Genomic DNA, 18758 nt, shown 5'->3' on the forward strand with positions numbered 1-18758 from the left:
TTTGTACATAGTTAATACATTTTACACTATTCATATAACAATCACGATTAACACACAAATAATAAATAATGTGCCAAAAATTAAAAAACGTTACACTACTCTTGGTGCATGAATATCAAAGTAAAAATATAAAAAAGCAATTCATCTAGTTTAACCATAACAAAAAATACCAGCATATAATATTTGCAATTAGATTTGGGAAAAAGTCAATAAAAATGCATTCCTTAAATTTTAAGTATTACTGAAATTGATCTATATATAATGATAATATTAAACTAATACCAATTAAACTTTTTAATTCATGCATTTTCTCTTAGCATCAGCTGTTTGATCATTATTATTTATTTTATATATATTTTGTATTATTAAGGTATCTTTTACTTTATTAGTAAGAAACTAATCTCTTTCGGGGTTCGTGACTGTTTCTCCTTACAAGTTTTGCTAACATGAATCGAATTTTTGACATTTTGATCATCCTAAGAATCTAGTTGTACCTTATATTACTAGACCAAAGCCTTATTGTTTTTTTATTTTTTATATGTAACAAACTTACTACTTTAGTCATTTACTTTGAAATTTACTTATTTCTTACAATCATTTTTATATTTTGATGGTAGATTCTTCCCGATATTAATAAGGATGGCAATTTGCGAGACGGCGTGTGTAATGCTTTCCTATATCCAAACTCACACCATTTATAGGTACCTACGAGTAGTAACTATCAGTAACAAATGAGTTTCAAATTTTAATTATATATTTTACAATTCAATATATAAAAATAATTTTTTCATGAATAATATATATCTATAAGATAATATATAATAATAATAATAAATAACTTTAATATATATATAACTTTAATATTTAATTGAAAATAAATTTTTATATATATGTGCAAGTATTTTATGAAAGGTAACATAAAACTCATAAGTTATTATGAAAGGTGACAACAAATACCTGTTATGAGCATTTTTATAAGTACACATGAGTCGATTTTTTTTGACATTTCTAAATATCAATGTCGGCTAACCTAAAGTGTAATATTAGTATTGTTGTGAATTTTATTGCAATGATTTTTTTATTGTTATAATAATAATTTAACTTATAAGGATCAATTTCATAACAGGATAAAATTTCAGGAGAAATTGGGAAGGAAATTAAATATTAAAGATGAAAGTGCATAAATATTAAAATGTAATGTAATACAAATGATATATTGCTCTTATATCAAAAATCGAAAGTATATACATATTATATTCATAAATAATATAATGGCAATTTTGGTAAGAAATACTACAGGGCGTTACACTACCCAAGCGGCAACTGGTACGATATTTTCCACCTACTTAATTGACAAAACTACCCTTTCATAAAATGCTATCAATACATACGAAACTGATTCTATATCATTTGGACCCTTCTCACCCAACGCAGTCTCTCTCTCTCTCTCTCTCTCTCTCTCTCTCTCATGGCGGAAGAAAGAAACTCCATTACAGGATCCCCTAACTCTCCGAATAACAAGCTTCAATCCACTCTCTGCTTTTCGTGTTGCTTTCCTCATAACCGCATCAGGCCAAGGATTGTTCGTAGCTCCTCCCTTCAGAAGCCACGCGGTTTCAAGGAAAAGTGCACCAACTTCATCTCCCGAATCGGCCGCCGCCGCCGCCGCCACTCCGCCGATTTCCGTTACGACCCCCTCAGTTACGCCTTGAATTTCGAAGACAACGCCGCCGATGACAGCTCCGTCCATGTCCTCAAGAGTTTCTCCGCGAGGTTGCCGTCATCTCCGCAATCCAAAACTTCTCCCGCCGCAAACGCAACCGCTGAAATCGACGCTCCTAGTTGATCCAAAATGTAGTATCAGATATTCAGATCTAAAATGTGGATGAAAAAAATAGAGTATAGCGGTTAGTAATTGTAGTACAGGATTGAAACGCTGCTTGCGGCAGCGTTTTGAGGTAGTTATTTTCTTCATATATTTTTTTTTTTTGTGTTTTCTTTTTTCATATCTGTGTTGTAGATAACGTCATCGTGAGATCCACAAATGCAACGCAAAGGAGAGGAATAAGAAAAAGCGAAAAGAGAAACGAAAAAAGTAGAGATGAAAAGGTGATGATATCGTAATTTTATGATTTCATGCTTTGTTTCTTCATTGGTACTATTGTTTGTTTTATTTTGTATATTGAAAACGAAAATACATTGATGCATTTGGAGTGGTGGACCCGTAGCTAAGTGGTAACTGATAGCTACGCTATTCCCTACTTTCTCTTGCTCTTATTATTCTCTAAACTATTAATGAGAATTAGTATATATATTTTTGCTTCAAGTTTTTGCCATATTTTAGTTATTATATCTTATTTTATTTATTTGTTAATTTTGCTTCATGTTACATCGGTGCGTTCTGTATAAAATGATATACAAATTTTATGTGAAATTAAAAAAATTATTTTGGTTGTCCACAAATTTATCTATTCTTTAACTCATATGATAAGCATTCTTAGATTTCAATTTGATCATCATTCTAATTAGTTAAATTAAATTTTAAAAATAAGACAAATGTGATGCACAATTTCTAAAATATATTAACTAAAGTGATAAACATTACTATTTTTTATTTTGTAAGTGCATAGAAAATATTTATGTATAAGTATACATAACTTTAAACATCAAAAGGGTATGCATGACCTTTAGATATCAACAAAGTATGCATAACCTTAGACATCAACAGAGTTATAGTCATATACACAACCTTAAATATTAACGTAATTGTATGCGTAATCTTAAATATCGAAAGGGTCGCACACACATGTACATAGTCTTAGACATCAAAAGAGTCACATACATAGTCTTAAATATCAAAAGAGTCACACACATAACTTTAGATATCAAAAAACACTAGCCTTAAGACATCAAAATAGTGTAATCCTTAAACATCAATTCCTTTTGGAATTATCCTTAATCTCCCATACTAAACACTCTTAAAAGCCTAGAGATGTCTTTCCCAAAATGTCTCTCCGAAATCATACGCATCATGAATTGATCCTTAACTGCTTAGCCCATCGTCATTATAATTGAACACCCCTATATCAGGTTAGCATTTTAAGGTGTTGGCAAATCCCTATTGTTAAAAGAACATATGTACTGTTAACTCTGAATAGTCACAAACAAACATAATTGTGGTGACTTACTTACCCGATAGAATATCCTAACACAGAAGAAAGTGACCCACACAGTTTGGCCGCATCCTGGTTCAAATAGTAATTTGATCGGGAAGCATCACAACACTTCACACTCCCTTACATATATTAATGAATATTGATTTTTTTGGTACTATCAATAATATTTTTTTCATTTTTTGTGGACTAGGAATGTTGAATATTGAGTTGAGATTCAGTGAACATGAAAAACAATTAAATAAGAGGACCATAAACTATGAACTGGTCAGCGACCCAATTGAAAACAAAACGTACAAATTTTCAATTTAATTAAGAAAGTTACATATTAAGGCTATATGACCATCATAGTTCAGAGAATATTCATCTCCTTTCATTTAAAGATCGTGACATATGGTCCACATGGGAGAGAATATAAGAGATGATAAGACAAAATATTTATTGTTACATTTAACATGTACCCAAACTATGTCATGTTGACCAACTTATGTTGGTTCAAATGGTAGTAAGTTTTGGGTTGAAGTGTTGTGAATGAAAAAAATATTCGCTAGAAGATTTAATCCCACCTATGGACATTACTGGCTTGAACAAAATTGGCTTCAGTGTGATAAAATATATGGAAAACCAAAAAAAACTAGTAATGTTTTCCGGCATCATTTTGTAAATAAATAAAAAAACTGAAAAGTGCATTAACAATTTAACACACAATAAGAATACTGTACGTGTATCAATAACTTTGTATATTTTTACTGTTATCCACTTTCTCAGAAACATTTGATGTTTTGTTGGCGCAGGCTAATGCACACAATGTCACTTATTGCGTTTAGAAACGCATTGTTTTTAACCTATTCCTTTCTGTCTTTTGATATTTGTATACCTTGCCTTAGAGAATAAGTTTTTTATTTTTTTAAATACATCCCCAATGAAGCATGTGCTATATTTGGAAAAATAAAATATAAGTAAAGTTTTACGATTTTATAAATAATTAATTTAATTTCATGTATAAAAATAATAATTTAGTGTTGGACTAAATAGGATATTCTCCTTTCACTTGCCTACTTCATCATTTCATTCATTTCCTTCTTCTTAGATTTTTCTCACTTGCTCACCCACTCATTCTTAAATACATTGTTCGAACCTTACCCTACTATGTATGAAGAAAATTACATTCATTTAAAACTAAAATAAGAAGAAAAAAATATGTACTCATATGATTGTATTATCTACTATTTATATTTTATCATTACTAACTCTTCAAAAAAGTAATACAAATTAACATTAGATAATATATTGACTATATATAAGTTTTACATTATATTGTATGCATGTTCAACTAAAAAGTTGTCCTTGTCATATGTGACTATGACACGCCTAATCCCACAAATGAGTTGAAAAGCCAAGCCTGATGATTGTTAGAAATAGTTAATATATTCATAAAAAAACAAACAGTTCTTTAAATATTAAAATCCAAAAGTAGGTTTAACTCAAAATATAAACAGTTTTTTTAAATATTAAAATCCAAAAAAAATTAATTTATTACATTCCAAATTAAACTGATTTATTTTGTTCCAAATTATTATCCTAGTTAGCATATCTGCAAAATGTGAAAACAAATTTTTAGTAAGGGCAAGGTTAACTTAACAGTATTATTTATCAATACAAACTCTTTTGTGAAACACAAGACATCCACATATACTATAAATTCCTAACAAATAATGGACAAAAGGATGGCTAATGTGCCACCAATACATTTCCTCAAACTATGAGAAATCTTTAGCTCAAGAAATTAATCATTTTCTTATAGTGTGAGATATCCTCCACATTAGAAAAATATAAATTATGATCTCTGTTTTCTCTAAAGTAAAATCATACACATAATTGGAGTAAAGTTAAGTTTTATATTGTACAAAAAAAAGTTAAGTTTTATTTGGTCATATTATGGGTTAGACCAACAAAACGTTACTCTAGTGATATAATAGATAATTCAATTTTTTAGAGTGAGATTATAAGGAGGTATAGTTACACATCTCAAAAAGAATTTGTTCATTACTTATAGGGTAAGAAGATAATATTGATATTACCATAAAAATGTGGGGTTGGACCAACAAAGTCCAAATGATCAAAGATTTAACACTTATCAGAAATAACAACTGCACATCTCAAAAATAATAATTCGTTACTTATCAACTAAAGAAATATACTTGATAGTACAAAAAAATTTGTGTGATTGGACTGGGCCTCAGATTTGAAGGAAAGGAATATGGAATATGCCACCGGGTCGGATCCTGCAACTCTCTGTATGTAACTGTGTTCATAAATGAATACAATAAATCAAAATAATCTCAATTCTCAAACCTATCTCCACCGCCATTTACAATATACGTTCAATATACGAATACAATACCATCCCAATACTTTATATTTTAACATTGTTTTCTGACACTCCAAGCAAAACTCAAGCATTTTCTGCCATGGGAGGTGGAAGCAGAAGAGGAAGATCAAGATCCAATAACAACAGAAACCGTAAAAATGCACTCTTTATTGAAGGAGGATTTTTGTCTGATTGGCATCCATCCTCATCCCCCAATTTCAATTCATCAGGTACCCACTTTCTTTCCTCCAAAAAAAATTGATCTTGATTAAAATTTTACCTTTTTGATTTATTTTCATTGTAAAAATATGATCTTTGAGAGATTTTGGTTGATGGGTGTTTCATCTTTTTGGGGAATTTTATTTTTCAATCATTCGATGCTTTGTTTTGGATTTTCTTTTGCACTTGAATTGCAGGTGGAAATAGTAGCTCGAAGAAAAGGTCTGGTTCCAAATCTGGGAGGGGACGTAGAGCAGAAGCTTCTGCTTCTAGAACAGTGGTTCCAAATTCTTCTTCAGGAGCTACCATTGGATATAGTTACCCTTCATATAATAATATTCAGGTTTGTCATGCCTGAAAAGGTTCTTGACTTCACACTCATTATTCAATGTTTATCAAAATGAAGCTTTAAAGACAGTTAGATAAATAAAAAAACATATCAGGTGTGGGTTGTGTGTAAAAAATAAAATATATCAGATTTGTGTTTATCTTTAATAAAATATATGTCTGTAGGTGGAAGGTGTTTATCACAAATTATTAATTCATCACTGACATTTTCACTTTTACCTTAAATGTGTTAATGTTCTATATTGTTAAATCATGTTTTAGCTGTTATGTGTTAACTCTCATGCACTGCCCGAAAGAATTTAATTAAGATCCATATTAGGTAGCGAAAGTCCTACATACAATGCTACATTAGACAAATTTTTGTTTTCTGTGTTTTTGTGACCATGGCTGTAACCAGTGTTTCATAACCAAGCAAAGTCGTTTACTCTACTTAATCAGATAGCTAGTACATTTGAACTATTGTGATGGCTAATTGACTATACATAAGTCTGTGAGTGTGTTTTCTAAGTATCCTAGAGAATGACATTGCCAAAATCTACAACTTAGTGAATATTAAAAATTTATCATCATTCTTTGAACTTATCTCCTTACATTGTTTCACCACATGTCTCTGGTTAAATATGCATGTAATTCTATACAGACCAGATGAGCTATTTCCACCATAGTGTCAAAGTAACTTGCATTTCTTGGTATATTATTAGGAGGTCTCATGTGTTGAGAACAACAGTGAAGGTAGTAATTTAAATAAGCTACAACAATTTGTTCCGGTGGATTCCAAGCAGAATCAAGTTATTGCTCATGTAGACCAAACACCTCCTTCAAAACCCAGCAATGTGCAATATACTTATAGTTATGGCTCAGATTTTGTTTTGGGTGACAGCTCTCAGAAAGCATTAGATTTCTCTCCCGAACATGACAATACCCCAAGTGGCATTGGCACGTCCTCTGATCAGATGCCCCAATCAACTCCAGTTTTCGGTTCATCATCTTTTGTGAAGGATGTTGGTTCTGATGAGGGTATGAACCGTGAGTTAGTCAATCAGATGACTGAAGAGTTGCCATCAAAGATGTCTGTTGAGAGAAATTCTGGGTTTCTGTCAATTGGAGGCCTTAAGTTATACACCGAGGACATCTCAGATAATGGAAGTGACGAAGATGATAATGAAATGTCATCGAATGAGGACATATATGGTTCTTCTGAGTCAGAAGAGTTAGTTGGATCATCTGATAGCGATGATTCTGAGGACATATCTGACAGTGATTCAGACATTGATGAAGAAGTAGCTGAAGATTATCTGGAAGGTGTTGGGGGTAGTGATAACATCATAGATGCACAATATTTGCTAAAATCTGTTTCGGATGAGTCAGATGATGATGGTTCTTCTAGCAGTTGCTATGATGAGGCTTTGGAGAAGTTGAGTGGCATTGCCCTTCAAGAAGCCTCCAGGGAATACGGCATGAAGAAATCCCAACCATGGAAAAAACGTTCTGGACATTCTGGGCCTTTAGATTTGGATGATCTAATGCTGGAAAAGGATCCAAGAACCGCTTCAAGGAAGAAGCATGTTTCCCAGTTTCCTCGCTCTTGGCCTTTGCAGGCTCAGAAGAGTAAAGCTTCCAAAAGAATTCATGGTACCTCTATCCCAGATCCACCTATGTCAAATATTCACTGTTCTCTTCTTTTCATCTAATCAAATTTCGGTGGCTCATCTAATTTACATTATACGTTTTGAACCTTGAAAGCATTCAGTTTCCTTGTCAAAGCGGTGATGTTTCATGAATTTCAGTTCATTAGTATCACTACTTATCTTTACTGTTTCAATGTTTTTTGTGGGTGGCTGCAACAAGTAGTGGAGGATTGGCAAATAACTAGCCGGGAAGTAGGTGTTTAATATGTGTATGTTTTCATCTTTGAGCCTAGTGCCCAGAGTTATAGAATGTTATGAATATTATTGCATTTTTATAAATAGAATATCTAAGTTGATGGAAACATGTTTCAAGTTTATGGGTATTTAACATCTATGAACTTTAATACCGAAAATGGTAGAACTTATAGTTGAAAAATTATAGATGTCAAAGAAAAGGATAAGCAGTCATGTATTGCCATGTGGAAAAAAATAAATGCAATTATTTAAACTTTCAGTTTGGTGAGATATTATGCAATTCCAGCCACTTGATTTTCTTGAGGCTTGTTTTATACAGGTGAAAAGAAGAAAATTCGCAAGGAAAAGATTGCTGTCAAACGTAGAGAGAGAATGCTTCACCGTGGAGTTGATCTCGAGAAAATCAATTTGGTATGGGATAAAAGTTAAATTATTTTTCATCTACAATGATATATACATCACTTATGTCTGACCACACTATTTCCAGGATAGTTTTTTTTATCGTTTTACCTTCTCTCTTTATCTCTCACATTAATTTACAATTACACACACATATATATGTTTGTGTGACTTGGCCAGATTTTGTTATAACTGGTCATTTTTTGTAATTTTCTCATTTTAATATTTGGTGTTTTTTCCACTACATTTGATGACCCTTCAAGCTCTTTCCTTTCTAGTCATGTAAAAATTCTAAAACTGGATTGGAGGTCTCTTGTTGATCATATTTAGTGTAAAAAAATTTATGCGCTAAAAGATTTGCTAACAACTTTATATTGGAACTACTGTATATCTCCGACATCGTTGCTCCATGTCATAGAGACACGACAAAAGTTTTACGTTGCCCATCAACTGCCTAACGCAACTTTCACATTTTTGTCCTGGCTTAGGACTAACTATAGCATCAAGTACACAAGCAGGTTTTGAATAGATTGTAGATTTGCACCTTAGGTTGTTTTGACATGTGTGGTAGAGGCTGTTAGAAACCCCATTAAGGAGAGTTAATCAAATGGAGGTTAGTCCAATTCCTTGCAATTGCATCTTTTCGTAGTTAACCATGTTGGACTTAGAATAGGACATTTTGAATTCAAATTGTTCTTGGCATTTATATCTCTTTCTGACAGTCCTCTTGTTCTCATTCTTTTATTTTCTAGAAATTACAACAACTTGTTTTGGAGCAAGTGGATATATTTTCTTTCCAGCCTATGGATTCTCGGGATTGTTCACAGGTATATATATATATATATATCCTTTACTCTGTTTCTTCACACTGTCCACTCTTACGTGTATCATGAATGGTATGGCCCTAAAAAGTATTGCTATTTAAAACAAATAAACACACCGACAATCACTCATCAGTTTATTCCACATATTTCGATTTCAGTACTGTTCCTGTCAGATTGTCATAAGCGATTGAATTTTGGTTTAACCCCAAGTGATTCTGGGGAAAGTTACATTAGTGCTACAAGTAGTTTGGAACTTGGAATCAGTTTGGGGTGGTAGAACTATTTAATTTATCCTGCTGGTCTGATACAAATATTACTGACAATATTTTTTTGCATTTGCCACTGCCGTTGATTTAGTTTTACAAGTTTTGCTCGTGTGAATCAATGGGTTGAATATGTTTCAACCGTACAGTTTGGATTTTATACTTGTTATATGATATGATTTTTCGTTACTTTTCTTGACATATGTTGGCCTTGTCCGGTGATGGTCTCTGACTGTTTTATTACTATTATAGATACAACGAGTAGCAGCAGTTTATAATTTTCGCAGTAGCTTCCAAAGTTTTGGGAAAAAAAGGTGACGATGATCTTCCCATATTTATATAATTGAAAGCTGGTGTCTGCCAATTTAATTAACTAGTCTGGATCCGTGGTTTCAGATTTGTGACAGTGATGCGGACACAATCCACGTCCATGCCATCTTCAAGTGGTAGACAGCGCCTGGAAAAGGTATGACACATTGCATATTCCATGTTGCATTTATGCTTTTCCTTGTTTCGTTGAATGAGTGAACATGAGACTAAGTCTAATTAGGGATTTAATGCATTAGAGTATTGAAGTGTAGCACCTATTATGGAAAGTTTGGTAGAAACTCGTCTTGAGATTTAGCAACAGGAGGACAAACCCACCAGAATCCCTAGAAAGAAATATGGGTATTAAAAGTTCGGCTTTCCACAAAAACCTACAGGTCAAATCATTAAAAAGGTTGGCTTCGATTAAAATGATCTTTACAAAAACAGATTTACGATAGAATCCATTTATCCAACTCTAGTGGGAAACTATATGCTGATCTTTCAGAGTTTCCAATTTCTTTAAAAACCGATTTTTTTTATTCATGCATTACTTGCATAATGTTTCATGTTTGCAGTAATCTGTAAGTTGTTAGTTATAGTTGAGACTAACTTTTATATGAACTTCAGCTGCTGGGGGTTGATGATGATGATTTTGCCGTCACTGATTATATAAATAAGAAGCATGTGGCTGGAGACAAGAGATCAGCAAAGAGAAGCGCTAAAAGGAATGACTTTAGACTGCAAGAATCTCAATCTTCACAGAAGAAGGCATCAAAGAACTCAGGGAGCCGAGGCAGTGGTAAAGGGAAGGACAAGAAAGGAAGTGGGCAAAAGGCTCCATTAGCTAATCAGCCTGTGTCATTTGTATCAAGTGGCTTAATCCATTCCGAAACTGTGCAGATCACCGCTGTTGATACTGAAGAGACTGATGATGGTTATAAGAAGGGTGTCACTAGCTCTGCCAATATCGGTTCGTTTGAGTTACACACCACCGGTTTTGGTTCAAAAATGTTGGCTAAAATGGGATACATGGAAGGAACAGGGTTAGGAATAAATGGTCAAGGTATGGCAGAACCCATTGAGGTTATAAGAAGGCCTAAATCACTTGGCTTGGGTGTCGAATTCTCCACCAGCCCTCCTGAGCCAGCTTCTGAACCAGCTAGTAGGAACAGCAAGCCTTCGAGTTCAAGAATTGGTGGTTTTGAAAAACATACTAAAGGTTTTGGATCAAAGATGATGGCAAAGATGGGATTTATTGAAGGCACCGGATTAGGTAGAGACTCACAAGGCATCACAAATCCATTAAGCGCGGTTAGGCTACCGAAGTCGCGAGGATTAGGTGCCAAGCGATAATTTAAGTGTCATTTGTGCTTGGTTTTCTAATGTATACATTAGTCTAATGATTCTACCATCTGGTTTAGTTTTATGGTAGCATGACTATATTTGCGTACGTAGCATCACTTTTAAAATGCTATATTTGCTGTATCAAGTTTTTCTTTCCACAAACAAAAAGAAAGAAACTGAGTTCCATGGAAGACATGTTATGTAATTATGTTTAAGACAATTATGTTTGTGTTTCCTTTTCTAAGTTCTTCATCTTGTATATAGTGTTTTCGTGATTGTGAAATTGATTTTATTAAGTTCAAAGAAAAATAGAAAAAACTCTTCTCAAAAGTTTAAACAATTTCCTGCCAGGTAAATTCATGATCTATCATGTTTTTGTCTACCCTAAGGTTAACAGTGCGAACTATAATAATCATTTTTGGTATAACGAACATTTGACATGAGGATTTACTGGAGTCTTGTACTACTTGTATTATTAGACTAATTTTTTGTTGATTAAAATTATCTCATAAAACTCTAGAAATCTGATATTTACAAATGCAACCTTTACCATAATAAACATATATGAAAGTATTTAAAATTTTAATGTATATATGTATTCAATATAATATAAAATTTTGAACCAAATGATTGGGAGGAGACCTCAGTGGAATACAAATGGTTTACATGGCAGGTAAAACAATCTGTTTAAATCAAATTCCAACTATGCTTAAAAAACCCTAACCTTGGGAAACAATGCTAGAATTTTAACAAATGCCATTTGATTTGTATGATGCATAGCTAACGAACTCTTTACATGGAAAGAGACCATTTTCTTAATAGTGAGAGCTGCATTATTTGCCATGTCTTCAGCGGCAGAGTTTACTTTATATTAATTATATGCTTTCATTTTTCACAAGATCAGGATATTGTTTCCATAATTTTAGGGATCAATATTAGTTGTAGCACTGATTTGCCTCTATTTGTTTCTTTCCGTGATACGATCCGCAATTTAAATCATTCTTCTAGTATCTATTCAACTCATGATCCAGTGTAAAACTGAATTTTATCCACACCATTAACCCTTGTGCCCTGTATGTGGTAATTAATAAAAATGAATAATTACTGAGCAATTTAGTTGAAACTAAGCAATATGTCATTTTTAGTATAAGAAACTAATGCTTAATTTGTATCAATCGACCCATGAAAGCAAACAAGTGCCATTGAGATAAATGCAATCAACCATAGAGTATGCAAAATCATCAACCATTATTACCATCAATACTAAAAAGTAAAAAATTGCAGGTATACGAAGTAACTGCCGACATGCTAGTATCTATAAAGTGGAAACATCTTTCAATGAAATCTCTGAATGTATAATGCACCATAGGAAGAAGCAACAACAGTTTCAAATGGTAACAATTCTCACATCTAGTTTCACAATATATCAGATCAGAAGGAATTAACCCAAAGTAACAATTCAAAATCACAATAGAAAGGTATTGCTGAATTTATTGAATTACTAAAACCAATGTGACAAGAAAACCATACACTGATACACGTTACAATCAACCACTTAAAACGCTAAAACAGAGAAACAACACTCATCTTCATCTAACTTCATTCTTCCATATGAAAATCCAAAACCTAAAAACTTTCTATATTCAGATATAGATTCACATGGAATTTAAATTTTTGGCCTCAATCCTAAATCACTAACCATAAAATCTTCATCGATCCCTATAACCTTTGTTTTCTCAACGTTTCTGCAACCAACGGCAATCCTCTTGAAAAAATAACGGAAGCACGTTGGAGACAATAGGAAGAAGAAAGTAACTGCAAAACAAAGAAATCAATTATGAATCATTCATCAAGCCGAAGTAACCGCCTCAAATCATTCGTAGCCGCATCGTTCCTCCCTAAAAAACCGGGAAATGGAACAAAACACGGAGGCGGAGACGTAACAAACGCCGATCCTGCATACATCATTTCCTTCGAATCCCTTTGCTTCTTCACCATCACCGTTCTATTATTCTCCAGGCTCAATTTCTCGCCTCGTTTAAGGATCTTAACTTGGCCTATTACAAGTTTCGCCGGTTGATCGCCGGAACGGGTTCGATCTCGGTGAAGGTGGTTATACGGCACCGGATTCCGCCTGGAGCGGCGGTTGCCGGAGGCGTGGGAGTTGAAATTATGGTTATGGTTGGTGGAGGTTGTTCGAGATCTGACATGTGACGTGGCGAGAGTGAAGGCATCGTTGCGTAACCGCCCTTGAAGGCAATCATGGGGACGAAGAATTACAGTTACCATTTTCCAAATAGAGAAGGGGAAAAAGAAATGGTTATTATTATTATTATTATAGAAAGAAATGGTTATAGAAAGAGATGAAGGTTGAAAATGGTTGAGTATTTATAGAGAGAAAGAAATCAAGTTTGTTGATACTACTCTCTTCTTATCTTTTCAAATTTAAATTTTTTATATCTTTATACTTTTTATATTTAAGATTTTTCTGTTATTTTAATTTTTTCTTGTTTTAGAAATTAAATAACTTAATTTCCTAATCATGTTGTTATTATTATACATTGAGGTGAGTTGTGAGTATGTATATGTTCGTCATGTTTAACCCGATTGTGAATGGACTCAAATATGGTAAAAATTTATCTAGACTTGGATTCGAGTTTAAAATTAGACTAGCACAATATATAAGGTTGGCTATAAGACAAACATGACACATCAAGACTTATTCTATGATTACTCGTTTATCATGTTTGTATGTGTTTAAATTCAATTGTGTATAGAATAGTAACATTTCTTTTGTTGAATGTATCATTCAATTTTATCACATATACATGATTAACAATATATATACATATATCATTTCATATATCAAAAATTACACATATATAACAATAAGTAAAATATTGAAAAAACTTTATCTAAAAGAGATATGCATTATATTTAATCGAGTTTAGATCGGTGCAGGTTCGAAATTGTCTCACCCGACATTTGGGGTCAGATTAGCTTCAGATCTAGGGTCAGATTCGAGTTCAAAAAAATAAATCTACCAACATTTAGGATCAAGTAAGAGACAAGTCTTATCCGACTCATGTCCATCCCAAATTTTACCATACATTTATTTATTTATTTTTAACTTAGTTTAAACTATAAATAAATGAAATTATTTTAATCAAATTATAATAAATTTTATAATATTTAATGATCATGTGTATAACTTTAAATATAAAAAAAAACTATTAAACAAAAAATGTAAGACACTCTAATAAGATGATTAGATAGCCAATTACTAGAATGAGAAAGATGGGTTGTTTGTTTGGTGGTTCAGTTAAACCACCTTTAATTTTGGCGTTGCTTTCTAGATGCATTGGATTTTCACTCACATTTCTTTCACTTGGACTTGACAAATTGAATGATTTAAAATGCATATAATATAATAATATTACTCATTTGTATAATCTAATTCGTAAAAGGAGTCCATGTTATTATAAATGATTTATCCTTCATGGATGCCATTACCAAACACATCCAATACAAGAACAAATATGTGGAGAGGGCCTTTTATATATTATAATATCTTATTATATTTTGTACCAAAAAGAAAATCTTATTATATTAAATAAATTACCTTAACCACGCCCCAAATAACATTCCATGCTCATGTCATATAGTACAACAATAAGTCAAGTGAAATGCACTTTGAATCATACTTCTGAGTAATCTATTACTAAAAAGACAAATACTTGATTTTATATATATTTTAATGATAAAAATATTATTATACATTTTCATTCAAAAATTATCTCTCACTCTAAGATATAATCAATGAACTAATCATTTTAAAACAGAAGGCTACCCTTCATAATAATTATTACTTTAAGGACTCCAACATCAACAATTTATCCCATTTATATAAGTCAAAATGTGTCATACACACGAACATATAAATTTTATCTATCTCCCTATTATTCTAAAATAGTTGACTGATTTAAGATTTTTTATATATAAATTAAGAAATTGTTGACCAGAATAAAGATTAGATTCATTTTTACCAAAAACAATTGCGTTAAATTATCATACACTAACATAGGGATAAATTGAACATTAAGAAATAATGTAATAACTAATAAATAACATAATCTTAACATTTTTTTAATTAAGTATGAAGAGAAAATAGTGGAAAAGGCGAGTATAAATAAGTAAATAGAATATATATAACCTAATATAAAGATTTATACATAGTTATTTGTTAGAAGAATTAATGATAACTAAATAATACATGTGTTTAAAATTGTATAATTTTTTTGGTACTATTAAGTGTATTCCCTCCCTTTTGGATAAGTAACAATCTGTTCGGGGTTTATGACTTCACTCCTAATAAGTATCACTCATGAATCGAACGTTCGACCTTAGACTACTGACCAACACTCTGTTGGTTAAACTCATAATTTATTTTTGCTACTAGCAAGAGTATCCTTCATCCTTTTTCGTAAGGAACTTATTTCTTTCGAGATTCGTGATCGTTTATTTCAATAAGTGTCACTCACATGAATTGAACTATCGATTTTTTGACTATCCTAAAATCTAACGGACCTTACATCGTTAGAACAACTCCCTATCTAATTTGAATGCACACATATTTTTCTAATAGAATATTTCGTTGGAAGTAACAGGTGGCAACAAGTCGGCAATTGGAAGAAAAAGGGAAAGATGATAAATTGGCGTCACATTATGACAGCTTTTTTTTGACTGTCCAAAACGCATAGTAGTGGGACCCACAACCCTGAAAACTACTTAAACCTGAAGCAAAATTAATGAGAATCCAATTTAATGAATTAAGTGCTTAACAAAATAAGTTATTATTCTACATATCTGCTTAGCTCTTTTTCTTCATAGCTAAGCAGAAAAATCACTTATTTGCAATGGATTCTCCACTTGAGAGAGGAAAATTTGAGTACTTTGGTTGGGTTTATCATCTTGGTGTTAATTCCATTGGTCACCAATACTGTCACCTTCGATTTCTCTTCATCAGAGGCAAGTATGTTGCTATGTACAAGCGTGATCCTCATGAACATCCTTCAATTGTATGTAACCATTTTCACTTCTTCTTTTACTTTATGTTCATTGATGCAGTGAGATATTGTCACAATTTATGGGAATTTGTGAGTTACAGTTTAGATTTCAGCTAGATTTATGATATTTTGGTTTTTAATGTTGAGATTCTGTTATGTGCAGGATCCTATTAGGAAAGGGATTATAGGACCCACACTAATGGTGGAAGAGCTAGGTCGTCGAAAAGTCAACAGTGGGGTAACTTCTAGCATATGCAACTCTTTCTATTTTACTGAATCGAAATGATTATGGATTGTTTTTTGTTGTTAGAATATTGTCTCTGAAGTTCAATCTTGCCGTGTGATTTGAATGGATTGTTTTTTATTGTTGTTGGAATATTGTCTCTGAAGTTCAATTTTGCCTTAGGATTTGAATGTATATGTTTTACGAGTGTGATATCTATACACAATCAGTACATTATCCGTAATTTATTTGTATTACTTTTTTGAAGAGTCAATCATAAGTAAAAATAAATGGTAGATAATGCATTGACAGTGGATCAAACTCATACACTGTGGGTACATATATTCTTTTCTCATGTTTTATTACCTTGTAAATTTGATGGAAGCTAAATATTTGTTTTTGTTTTCTTCTGCAGGATCTTTATGTTTTACGGTTTTACAACCGATTAGATGAGACCAAAAAGGGAGAAGTAAGTTATACTTTGAATTGTTTATTCTAAGAATTGTTGATAATCTTTAGTTTTAAAAAAATATTGATATTGGTTGAAAGCTACTTGCCATGCTGCATGCTTTTTTTAATTCACAGGTAATGCAGCTCGTGAAGAATTCAAGATCATGTTGTAAACACGCCACAGAACTTTAAGCCGAAGCATAAGCTTCTATAATGTGTAACAAGTAAAATTTGCATGCTAAGTTATCATCTTTTAAGAAAACATGAATTTTAGTTGCTTACAAATTTTGTAAAAAGATAAAATAAAACACCACGTCCTTACCAGAAATGTATGCATTATAGATTAGTTCACCTAAATTTGATGTAAGTTACACTATTGTTATACTATAGGGTAGTAACTTGTTAATATCCCAGCAAGCAATAAGTGTCATATTCCCGACCATGAGGAGTGGCTAAGCTGGCGAACTGAGTTCCATATAGGCGAATTTTACCTGCAGTTCAGAGGTTCAAGGCCTGTTGGAAGCACCTAGTAGCCAAGGCAACACCTGAGTAAGGATTAGTCCCACTGCTGAAATGTTTGAGAACTGAGAACAGCTTGCGGTCTTACCAAAAGAAAGTGTCGAATCACAAATTATGCAATTGAATTTATGGAGAAATCCAAAGAAGGAACACTTCATAGAAGTATTTACCATGAAAAAAAGATAGCCACTCAGTTTCTACTTTTCCTTCATAGTAAACATTTTTAACTGGAATTACTTATTTTGGAATTCACCCTCGATTTTATCTTTGGCTTTCTATTTTTTTACCAGTTGAATAATATGATATAAACTGGCCCTTGAATTTTTGGTTTGACAAGTTTTATATACTTTATTGATTTAATAATTACACTACCAGACAATTGTATCTGCATATATTTAGAATTTAATAATCCGTCTACGTTCCATGGGTGTTATAGGTTTTTCTTCTTTCAGGACAGTAATAAGTTTTATTTTTCATGTAATTTTCTTCAAGATTGCTTGTGCTACAGCTGGGGAAGTCCAGGGATGGATAGAAGCATTTGATAATGCCAAGCAACGGGTATGAAAAAATAACTGGAAGTTGCATTATGATGCCAATGTTATATTTTTTTATTGGTGTTAGTAGTTGTTACAACCCAAGCTTGATTGAGATTAAAAGTTTATTTCTGGGTAGGAGAGTTCCTATTATGAAGTATTCAAAGTATAGGTCTTCCTTGTATGTAAAGGATATGGGAGTGTCAGATTTGCCAGCTAAAAGAATTAGTTAATATTCACTATAATTTGCATGTTTTAATTTACGAGATACATGCTCGTTGCAGGCTGAGTATGAGCTGTCTAGAAGAGGTGGTGCCAGAGACAAACTAAACATGGAGGATGAGTATGTTTGCCCCCACCTGAAATACACTATACTAATATCTGATAGAATAACATTAGTTGAATGTTGTTAGCAACAATGATTGGTAAATGATTAATAATGGTTTATGTATCGTACATATTAGCAGTGTATTCCAACGCTTTGGTCCTTTCAATTGTTTATCATTTTCTTCTTTGTTTCCATCATGTTTTTCTTATAAAATCTAGGAATTGTGATAGTTTAAATTTATATTAAATCATTCAGGTTAATATATCTGTGAGATACGCTTAATGAAACATCTGCATGGTTGTTGTTGTGATCATTATTAGGTGGCCTGCCTTAGACACTGTCCTTTTATTACATCTCTATCATAACTTGCTATATCATTTATCTTTATGGTGTGAAGGATTGATCTTGAAGGTCATCGACCTAGAGTAAGGCGGTATGCCCAAGAATTGAAGAAGCTTATACGAATTGGCCAAGGTATAAAAGCATGATTTGGTCAATATATTCAT

The 18758-nt window shown here is 32.4% G+C and overlaps 4 protein-coding genes across 4 annotated transcripts in view; 3 read left to right on the forward strand and 1 right to left on the reverse strand.

Annotated features, from left to right (window-relative positions):
• On the forward strand, nt 1277-2261 carry LOC109354849. Its single transcript, XM_019597630.1, has one exon. The coding sequence runs from the start codon at nt 1469-1471 to the stop codon at nt 1844-1846; it is 378 nt and encodes a 125-aa protein (XP_019453175.1). The 5' UTR covers nt 1277-1468; the 3' UTR covers nt 1847-2261.
• LOC109354858 (dentin sialophosphoprotein-like) lies at nt 5446-11377 on the forward strand. Its single transcript, XM_019597643.1, has 9 exons — nt 5446-5544; nt 5580-5774; nt 5961-6106; nt 6813-7743; nt 8314-8405; nt 9146-9220; nt 9733-9794; nt 9877-9946; nt 10417-11377. Exons 2-9 carry the CDS (start codon nt 5645-5647, stop codon nt 11140-11142), a joined length of 2232 nt encoding a protein of 743 aa, XP_019453188.1. The 5' UTR covers nt 5446-5544; nt 5580-5644; the 3' UTR covers nt 11143-11377.
• Nucleotides 12870-13532, reverse strand: LOC109354874. Its single transcript, XM_019597667.1, has one exon. The coding sequence runs from the start codon at nt 13420-13422 to the stop codon at nt 12976-12978; it is 447 nt and encodes a 148-aa protein (XP_019453212.1). The 5' UTR covers nt 13423-13532; the 3' UTR covers nt 12870-12975.
• LOC109354864 (protein ENHANCED DISEASE RESISTANCE 2-like) overlaps nt 15957-18758 on the forward strand; it is a 12854-nt gene continuing 10052 nt past the window's right edge. Inside the window, exons 1-6 of the mRNA XM_019597655.1 lie at nt 15957-16211; nt 16363-16437; nt 16838-16891; nt 17884-17949; nt 18209-18267; nt 18650-18726. Coding sequence (XP_019453200.1) covers nt 16050-16211; nt 16363-16437; nt 16838-16891; nt 17884-17949; nt 18209-18267; nt 18650-18726 — 493 coding nt within the window. The 5' untranslated portion in view covers nt 15957-16049. The remainder of the gene's footprint in view (nt 16212-16362; nt 16438-16837; nt 16892-17883; nt 17950-18208; nt 18268-18649; nt 18727-18758) is intronic.

Source organism: Lupinus angustifolius, chromosome LG01 (genome assembly GCF_001865875.1).
Source record: "Lupinus angustifolius cultivar Tanjil chromosome LG01, LupAngTanjil_v1.0, whole genome shotgun sequence".
Lineage (NCBI taxonomy): Eukaryota > Viridiplantae > Streptophyta > Magnoliopsida > Fabales > Fabaceae > Lupinus > Lupinus angustifolius.

Excerpts from the sequence above, each read along its gene's own strand:
- LOC109354849 (XM_019597630.1), top strand. The coding sequence starts at position 1,469 with ATGGCGGAAGAAAGAAACTCCATTACAGGATCCCCTAACTCTCCGAAT.
- LOC109354874 (XM_019597667.1), bottom strand. The coding sequence starts at position 13,422 with ATGGTAACTGTAATTCTTCGTCCCCATGATTGCCTTCAAGGGCGGTTA.
- LOC109354858 (XM_019597643.1), top strand. The coding sequence starts at position 5,645 with ATGGGAGGTGGAAGCAGAAGAGGAAGATCAAGATCCAATAACAACAGA. Across the intron at positions 6,107-6,812 it reads CTTCATATAATAATATTCAG|GAGGTCTCATGTGTTGAGAA; the intron begins GTTTGTCATGCC and ends GTATATTATTAG. Across the intron at positions 9,947-10,416 it reads GTAGACAGCGCCTGGAAAAG|CTGCTGGGGGTTGATGATGA; the intron begins GTATGACACATT and ends TATGAACTTCAG.